Genomic DNA, 10540 nt, shown 5'->3' with positions numbered 1-10540 from the left:
TGGCTGCACAACATGCCTTTGGCATTATTATGCACTCCATGGGATTCGAACCCGTGACCTGCTCTGATACCATATGTTAGGATCCAAACGCTTATCACTACGCCAAAAACAATTGCTGGTGAAGAAGGCGCACCATATTTGCTTATAGCGTAGCAGTCAGCGCCACGTTTCCATTTAGGAAGATGCTGGTAAATGACCCAACAGATTGTCAAGTAAAATATAAAGCAACTTTTAAGAGACCATTATAGTCTTACATTTTTTAGACTTTAAACATTCTTTCTCGGTATATGTTAAAACATTTCTTCTTTTTTTAATGATCGTTTTAAAAAGTGTTATAATAAGATTTTATAATATGTTTTTTTTTGGGATGTAAGTTGAGTGTAGATCACGCTCTAAAGACGGGAGTGAGGGTGGGGATGGGAGTGGGAGTGGTAAAAGGAATAGATCCAAAAGTCCCACCAAGACATTTCCTACCAAACCAAACAAAAGTACCAAATTGAAATGCAAAATGCCAAACCCTCGCCTCCTTCTTCTTCCTCCTCTTGTTCACAACTCACACTCTTCTCTCTCTCTTTCTCTCTCTTTCTCTCTCTACATTACTTCTTAATCTCTCTCTCTAGATTCATTCATCAATGGAGAATTATTCACCTAGACCTCTAGATACCAAAAACCCATCTCAAAATAGCCGTAGTAGCAACAATAATAGCACCAATTCAACCACCAGTACCACCACAAACCATCACCATCACCAACACCACCACCACCCATCGCCTCCCGCTACACCCATCGCGAGATCCGACCCTAACAACCCATATCCAACAACTTTCGTTCAAGCTGACACCACTTCCTTTAAGAAAGTAGTCCAAATGCTCACCGGATCCTCCGAAACAGCCAAGCAAGCGGCCGCTGCCCGATCTGATGCGCACGTCAGAAACCCGATCCCGCCCATGAAAACGGCTCCAAACAAGAAACCATCGAAGCTATATGAGCGGAGGAACAGTATGAAAAACTTTAAGATCAGCCCGTTAGTACCCGGGTTTGTAAACGGGTCTGGGTTCGCTGGGTCTCCCAGGAGGCCAGGCACGCCGGAGATTCTCTCACCGGGAATTCTTAATTTCCCATCTCTGGTGCTTAGCCCGGTTACACCTCTTATACCTGACCTGTTCAATAGGTCTCCGATAACCGGCGATAGTCCAAATTTAGACGTTGAAGCTGAAGATAAGGCGATTGCGAAGAAAGGGTTTTATTTGCATCCATCGCCGGCGAGTACTCCGAGAAGGGAATCGGAACCCAGACTTTTGCCTTTGTTTCCGGTGACCTCACCAAGGGTTTCAGGTTCTTCTTGAATAATGAGTTTTTTTTTTTTTTTTAATTTAATTTCCAATGTAATGATTCCATAATAGCTGAATTTTGCATAAAAAATTGGTCAAGATTTGGGGGAAAAAAATTTAAAAGAAAGAGAGACCAAAGCTAGAAAATTGACAAACCCAGAAAAAAGTACCACCACCCTATTGCACAATGTACAAGTCAGTATTGCAGTATTGTGCTGAAAAACCCAGAAAAGATTTTTTGCTCTCTTCATTGTACAAGTTCCTATCATGCTCTCAATTTCATGCCCTGCTTCAGAAATGTGTTCAATTTCAGTCTAATTTGTCATGCATTACATGCTTGTACATTATGCATTGCAAACAGTACCATGCATAAGTTTCATGTGTTCTTTAGAAAAGGTAGCCATTGATATGGATAGAGTTGCAATCTAATTGTCAAAATGACCAATCCAATGCAAGGTACATATTCCAATGCACCAATGTTTAATAAGTGATCTAATACTTTTGGAGAAAAGTATATGAAAGGCATAATTTCTCTAATAAGGGCAACAAGTCTTGTACATTATGCATCGAAAGTTGTACCTTTGTGAAGTTTGGAAAAGAGGCCAAACTACAACAGGGGTTGATAAGTGAGTGATAAAAGAGTGAAGTTTTTCTACTTTTGGTTCTAGATGTCAAGAAAAGAGTAGAAGGAATCTTGATTACAAGTAACTTTTGTACGATCCCTAGATTGTCGGCAATGTTAACGTACCAGTTTGTTGATTGTTTCGAAAGTAAAATTTAATGGTATTGATTCGTGTTTACGTGTTCGATGTCTAATGGATAACGTACGCATTGTTGGTACGAGTCTTATTGAATTTGATTGATTCTGTTGTACGATCATGAGACAGTACTTAAGTGTGAAATTCGAAATCAAAGCGTAAAGTCATCTCAATCCAAAACCGACCCACAAAATGTATTTGATCATTTGAGATAGATGGACAAAAGATGTTCTCAAATAGAGACAAAAGATGACCATGGTTTTCAACATATATGAACAAGCTCTAGACAGGGATACAAGTATCGTCTACATACATTTTACTCTTCTTAAGCCGTACATCTGATTAAGGTTTTCTTGGATATGTTTCTCGTTTCTTTTTCCAATACATAAGCATCCGTATGAAAACGTCGGAATGGAATCCTAAGAATGACTCAACTCAAAAACCAAAAGTCAAGAATTCCTTCTAATGGCTACCTTTGAAGTTTGGCATGGTGATCATGCAATTGGGAAGTTATTACCTACACATCTGAACACACTCAAGTCTACTTTTTGACCCCAAGACAACATAAAAGAAACCCAACCAACCATGATGAATAAAGACATGAGAAAGTGAAATGGTAGGGGAAAGTAGCAACTTGTGATGATGAAAAGGCAAGAAAAAGGAAGCCACAATGGCATGGGTGATTGATATACAATGGACCATTACACTTATTTTGTAGGATACATGTTTGATTTCGTATATTATTGATGGTATTTTTTGTAGCGTTGTTTTTATCCGTTTGACCTGTGTGCACGTATATCGATTTGAGTGGAGATTGGACCTTAAGAACTTGCCTTGGTGGGCCATAAGGTTTGAAAACTTTCATGTGGTGTGTTTTGGTCATCCTCAACTTTGCCAATCATAAGTCTCTATCTTGATTAGTTGTTGATGCCCATTTGGTTGGTGCTCATTGTTTGACCATCTATGTCAACATGCTCGTTAGTAGTTAGGTTGACATTCACATCCATCATGCGATGTATAATTCTTAATGCATGATATACAACGGTTTTAATAAAATTTTCCTGCATTTATTTTTGTCTGTGTTTAAACCGTAAACATAAATATCAGTATTATTCAACAACACATGTTCGAAATGCTTTTTTGAAGGGTCAAAGTCAACGAAGCCTTTATTATAAGTAAGACCTCACTCGTAAAGAAAAGTAGATATTACTGTATACATTCGGTTATGGCTTTTGCATAGATTTGATCCTCTATTTTTGTTTCATGTTTTAACTTTTTTTTAAATTTTTTTAAAGGGTCTTGGGATTAGCGGTATGTGAGTCTTTCACCTCCTAGGAGGTTAGATGTTCAAACCTCACCACAGTTGATGAGAGTGTGCAAGTTTATTTGTTTTATTTACCGTATATAAATATTATATAATTCAAAAAAAATTGTTTAAAATTTGGATTCTTATTAGTGTAATTACAATTTTTGGCCCAGGATGGAATGTAATTGAAGTTATAAATCTCAACCTTCCAAGGGTCATGAGTTACAAGAATTGTTATTAGTGTAATTACGTTTTTGTCCCTAGTTAGAATGAAATTGAAGTTGTCTTCTAACTTCTAACTATAAGGGCCATGAGTTTCATGGACTCTTTGATTGTTTAAAGGGCAGACGACTTGTAAAGATCGACAAACAAATTGTTGAACATAAAAGAAATGCTGGTTGTTTATAATTATATTGAATTAATCTTATAAACTGAAAATCAAACACACAAATGAAAAGTGACCAAAGGCCATTAGGCCAACATATGGTGCCCGGGTTTTCAGGAGAGTCCAATTTCTCAAGAGGTCAAGGGTTTAAATCTCACAAAAATTGAGAAGTGTGCGTAAGATCACGAGTATTTGTTGCATATTGTTAGTATTGTTAGTCTTAATCATCAGATTTGTATATAATACTAGTAGACAACCAACCAAAACACTTTGAAAAAAACATTCTTGTTTTCCTTATTCACCAACTATCCATCTATATTTGATGTAAACTTCATAGCGTCTATAAACTGGTAAAATCTGATATGTAAAAGTCTTACATTTTAGATATAGACAAAGGTATGATTTTTACTTGTAAAAGTCTTATAACTATCTGTATTGACCAAAGAGCATAATGCCTTCAGCATAATCGAAGACTAGTTGAACTGAGGTCAAGATCGTCACTAAAACGGATTGGTTTGTCATATAGCCGAATGAATATCAGTACAAGATAAAAAATCAACTAGTAGTCTGACAACTACTATCATTGATAAACTTAATCTTGAATTACAAACTTGACCAGCAAGTTTGGCTCTCCAACTCACTTGCTTCCTAATCTTAGTATGAGAACATGTATACTATGTCAGTCTAAGCAAGTACGACGACACCATGTGAGTGATACTTTGTTTGCTTTACTATTCCTTGAGCATACTAAAAGGATAGAGTAAGTTAAAAATGTGTCTACATCAAACTCAAAAGTTGAAACGAAGAGTACTACGATACATGGATCAACCAACAAGAATAAGACACAAAAAAGTTGGAGAAATAGCATTAAATGCAATGATGACTGTAAAAGGCCACCTTTGGCATTCATTGCACTTCACCTATTTTGAAAGAACAATCCTTGTGAGAGTTTCTGAAGTAATTTCGGCCTTACGAAGAACATTATTTGTTCACCAGATCTGAAAGAGAATCCTTCTCCCTCCCTCTCTTTCAGTTAACAAATTTATCACTGTTAGACTGTTTAGGATCACAATTGTTACATTTCTAACTTCCGCAACAAATATGTAATTCTTTGTTTTTATACAAGTTATAGAGCAAAAAATTAAAAAGCGAAAATCTGTTGTGTTTGTATCCAACCCTCCTTTACAAACACTTCATGCATAAGTCATCACTTTCCAGGACCAACATATATAAATATTATATCTGACAAAAACAAGTAAATTGAAAGTTAATAACATACATGTAACAATTCTTTGAAGGATTCTATTGGCTTGATATTGGAAATGAATTTCTGGCGGAAAATGGGCACGTAGCGAACTCGATGACTCAACATAAACCAAAGCTTGTATATAGATATGGAATCATGTATATGATCATTGTTTAATGGTGTTCGCGTTATTTGTAAGGGAAGTGGTCAGTTTAAAACAGAAAATGACATTAAATGGTGATTATATTTAGGTTGTTCTTTTTTCTTTTCGGGACAAAATTTTTGATGCAAGTTTTTATATGATCGAATCTTAATTTTAGCTAGCTATATTTTAATTCTTAAGATCTTGTTTTCATTCAATTGTTAGAATTGTGCTGATTGAAATGATTTTGTTTCCAATTCGGACGTTTTGCTATTAGTTATTAAAAAAAACTTTTATACTGCTTAAAAGCAGGTTCGGTTATGACATTTTGAAGGTCCTATGCAAAAACATAAAACGTGGATCCTATATTTTTTCAGTTATACTTATAATACCCATGTTCTGTTTATAAGTTGTGTTAAGTGAACTTTGGGTAGGACTGTGCATAACGTGTTTGTACCTCATGCTTAACTGACTTGTACATCAGACTAAATTGTGGGATTACCATACAAGGGGCCACACACATATAAAATGAAACTAAACTTAACTTAAAATGTCAAGTTGAAGTGCTATTAGGGTACAAAGTTGAGAAACTAGACTTGAGGGGCCAAAATAGAAAATTTGAAAATATAAATACCCCAAAATTATAGAAAAAAAAATCATAAAACCCTAATACGTATTATTTGTTGTCTCTTGTTTTCTCAAGAACCTCCATAGGCGAAGTAAAATCAAGTCAAGATATCATCAATTGGTTGAAGGTTTGGAAGATTAAAGCTTAAAAACTCAAGGTATGTGTATAATTTCTAAACTTTCTTAAGTTGAAATTCTAATTAGGTTAATGTTTCAATACATGGGTTAGAAATTTTGTTTAGGCTTGAAATTTTAAGGAGATTGAAAATATTCAAGCTTGTTTGATGTTGAAATCATCATTTGAATCAATATATGTTAATCTCTTGGTAGAAACTTTGAGGTTTTAGTTAATTTTAGGTCTCACATAGTGAAATTATATATATGAGGTTAAAGTGTCTTGATATTATGCTTAGAAGGTCAATTAGAATGAGAATAAACATTGGTGTTATTAGCAAATCGAATAGAATAGAACTCTATTGTTTTTGTTGTAAATTCGAAGTTGTGTGCAGGGGAGGATCTGCAATTACATCTTGTTTGCAAAATTTGTATAAAATCATTCGTTGGTCCAAATTAGATGTTTAATATATCACTAGAAATCTTGAAATATCTACTACATCTTTGTAGTTTACACGAAGAGCTGATTCTGACACTAAATAGCTCAAAATCTTGAGTTTCCATAACTGGTCATATAAAACTCAGTTTTTGCACTCTGTTTTTTAAAAATTCATAGAAAAATTGGTCATTGCTCCAAATAAAGTGAACTTAGTTCTATTAGATTCCTAAGAGATGGTTCTACAACTCTCATTTATAAGTTAAAGCTTTATTTTGCCTCTAAATATATGGAAAACATCAAAAGTTTAGAGGTACATAAGCTGATATGTGCAGTTACTTGAGCTGTAGTTGTTTGTACCTTGTGCATATCCGGGTTGTACTATTTGAGAAACTTATACCAAGCAAACCTAAATCTATCTAGGACTAGTATAGATGTAAGAGGAAGTAGAAACAAGGGTCTAAGTCTTATATACTCAAGTATATATGTTGGTTATGTAAGTGGTAATGGATTAATTGTATGTAAAGGTGACTTTGGGTGATTGGTGTCAACACTAAGGAGATCCTAAGCTCGTGGTATTCCATCAACCACTATTCAGGTACGAATATCCTACCTCACTTGATACGGGGATAGCCATTTGTATAAAGCCTCCTAATCCGAATAACCTATGATAAATTCCGAATACATTGGTTTCAAATTCTCATTGTGCTTATCAAATGCTATTGAGTTTTTGTTTTACTTTTAAAATATGATGTACATTTTTATTAAGAACATGGATCACTTCAATCACTTGACTTGTTAGATTACATCTATTGTGAACCATCTTACTATAAACTCAATATTGGAGGCACTGGTATTGAGATGTTCCATAGTGGCTAAAAGTATTATGGCGTCCTCACTTATACATAGTCTTTAAAAGTGGACTTGACTAGATACCAGTCAAATAGAGGGCGTATGGATCGATCTAAGGAACCGTGATCGGATAATAAATTATGGTCATGCTTAAATCCAAGGAGAGAATTGTTGTGTTGAGCACCCCTTTCCTCACTCATGCCCGAATGGACTGATCATCCTTTGGGAACAACACGTCCTCATGATGCAGTTTGGTCTTTGGACCCTTGACATGCCTTCAGGGCATTTTGACTTTCTTTTGGATTATCATTTAACGTTATAAATTGATTTTGAACTTTCTATCTTATATTCATGGTTTAGTTATTAATATCCATTCACTGAGCATTAAGCTTAGCCGAGATTTTCTTTGTCTTCGGCAGGTACATGACTTAGCAGATATTTTGGGATGAGAGCTACGAAGATGACAATACTGAAGATAACTCATTAGGACATACTTTTGTTAAACTTTTGATGACTAATGCAGATATACTTGTATTTTGAGACCGTATTTTGATACACATTGTTATCCCGTTTGTGGTTATGAATTCATCTTTTGGTAAGTTATATTAGATGCTCTGTTTTATATAATGCGTTGAATTGTATTTTTTTAAACCAATTGTGTCTTCTTCCGTCTTTAACCACACGAGATGGGGTGTTACAGTACTATTTATTAATTTTTTATTATTAAATTAAAAAAACAAATTCTTTTATATTATAATATATGTGGAAGTGTAAAATAATTATAATATAAGATATAAATAAAAATCAAATTGCATTTTTATATCGGTAAATTAATGATCATAAATCTTATATGATTAATCTACTGATAACAATAAGAAGTTAATTAGTAAGAAAATTAAAAGTATTATCATAATAAGTATAATGTACTAAAAAGTCATTCATTCTTAAGTAATAAATTGATACTACTACGTACATAAAAAGAAAGGATTCATCTTGTTGGATCTTTGTTAGAAAGAATTTAGCCTTCCTCAAATTTTCAGGTTCCCTTATCTCTCTCTTCATATGATTGCATGTATGTGAAGATGTCCGATGCACTCGAACCTAAACAAAAGACTGAAAAGAAAGTGGAAGAATTAACTGTTGAGTTGTAATAATGTCTTGAAAAACTCAAACACCTTAACATGCTCCAACTTGAGGTTGAAGATTTGAAAAGTATTTGCAAATATATTACTAATGACAAATGTCTTCATTTACAAGATCATGCCAAAGAAAAATCAACTATAAACAGTTGGTGTTGGTCCTAGAAGGTGATGACTTACACAAGAAGTGTTTCTAGAAGGGGGGGGGGGTGTAAATATAAACATAAAAGATTTTTCACTTTTTAATTTTTTGCTCTATAACTTGTATAAAAAGTAAAGAGTTATAGATTTGTTACAAAAGTTGGGAAGATAAGTCCTATTATCCTAAACAATATGACTATGTCAAATTTGCTTACTAAAAGAAAGGACACTTTCTTTTTCTTTTCTTAATTGGATTACAAGACATTATAAAAGGAAAATACATAAGAACATAATAAATAAAATTTAGCTAGACAAACGATATGTCAACAATTCATAACATTAAAACAAAAGATTAATAATGTATGAATTTTGCATAAAGTTATAGCTAAACTTCGGAGGTTGGAGATGGAAGCGATCAAAGGACTGTTTTCTTCTTGCTTCTTTTCTTTGTCTTCGATCCTCAAAGACTTCCATAAAATTCATTGGTTTCTTGCCTTTGTCTTTTAAGTGATAGATTTATTGTTGCTCCCCCTTAGTGGTTGATTAGTTCTTTTTGAACTTGCTCCCCCTTAATATTTGAATGAATGGTCAATCTTTCTGTGTTATTGGTCGGATAAGTTTTTCCCCTCAACACCATAGGAAGATGGAAGTTGATGTGTTGAAGTGAACTTTTGAAGGGATGATAGGTGAGATCTTGTGTGTTCTCAATTTTAATCCATCTTTGCCTATCTTCCATTGTAAAAGTTATCGGACTTGAGGTTTGTGAATCTGACTGCTTGAGGGAATGGAGTAACTTGTTTTGAGCATCAACTTTTGTATGAAGTTGTTGACAGAAGTCGTGAAACATGAGATTAGACTGGATGCCATTTGGTTGTGAATTGCATAACATTCATCCAGTCTTTTGTCTGACAACAACTTGTCATGTTGTAAGGTATTCAATTGTTGTTTCATAACAGCTAGTTGATTAGATAAGGAAGAAGGTATCTGATAAGGGGAAAGAGGATGTCTGTTTGTTTGGAGGGAAGACCATTTGAAGAAGTTATGGTTTTAAAGAAGAGGGATGGGATTAGTTGGGATTGTAAGTAGATCTTCAATGCAGAGGAGTCCGGATAAGTCTTAATCAGCAAATACTATATTTTGAGATATAATTGTGGATTGATCATTAGGATTCGATTTATCAACAATGTCCTTTGGAGAGGGTATCGAGGAGATAGTTAGGGGTTCATTTTCATGGGTCAAATATGGCTTAAATAAGCATGAAGGAATTCTATTTCTGAAGGGTTGAAAAGGACCCTTGTATTGTCTGCTAAACTTAAGGATGTAACACAGTTGGCTAAAAGTTCAAAATCTTGTTCCCTTCTGGTATCGGATGGTGGTGAGATTGGGGTAGATGCTAATGGTTCTGTTGGCATCAGAATCTTGAAAGAGGAGAGTTAGAACAGGACTTTGACCAACAAAGGAAAGGGCATGATCAGATATAAACTGAATATGTTTGAAGGTTTTAGAGTCATCCGAGCATGTTCCTTGCAATTTGTTGGATATCTGGGGAGAGAGAGTTAGATTTATCTTTAGAATGATCAACAAGAGAACAATTAAGATCGCAGTACCACTAATCTTTTTGACTCGTAAAGATGTTAAATTTGAATGGAATGAGGCCCAAGATCGAGCATTTCAAACTTTAAAGGAATGTCTGACACACGCGCCTATACTTGCTCTACCTGAGGGTAACGAAGACTTTATAGTATATAATGATGCATCTCGACTTGGTCTTGGATGTGTCTTGATGTAGCGAGGCAAGGTGATTGCATATGCTTCTCGCCAATTGAAAGATTATGAGAAGAACTACCCTACTCATGATCTTGAATTGGCATCAGTGGTCTTTGCTTTGAAGCTTTGGCGACACTATCTCTATGGTACGAAGTGTCAACTTTATACTGACCACAAGAGCTTAAAGTATTTATTTGATCAACAGACCTTGAACATGCGTCAACAACATGCTATGGAACTCATCAAAGATTACGACTGTGAGATACTATATCATCCGGGTAAAGCCAATGAAGTGG

General features: G+C 34.7%; 1 protein-coding gene across 1 annotated transcript; it reads left to right on the top strand.

Moving 5' to 3' along the window:
• Window positions 1–543: 543 nt before the first annotated feature.
• Window positions 544–1649, top strand: LOC112522964 (VQ motif-containing protein 4-like). The gene has a single exon (XM_025132337.1). It carries the CDS (start codon window positions 633–635, stop codon window positions 1344–1346), a length of 714 nt encoding a protein of 237 aa, XP_024988105.1. The 5' UTR covers window positions 544–632; the 3' UTR covers window positions 1347–1649.
• The last annotated feature ends 8891 nt before the right edge of the window (window positions 1650–10540 follow it).

The sequence above is a fragment of the Cynara cardunculus genome (genome assembly GCF_001531365.2).
Source record: "Cynara cardunculus var. scolymus isolate 2C chromosome LG 12, CcrdV1, whole genome shotgun sequence".
NCBI lineage: Eukaryota > Viridiplantae > Streptophyta > Magnoliopsida > Asterales > Asteraceae > Cynara > Cynara cardunculus.
The sequence above is the reverse complement of the archived record's forward strand: the minus strand, read 5'-3'. Positions and strand labels throughout refer to the sequence as shown.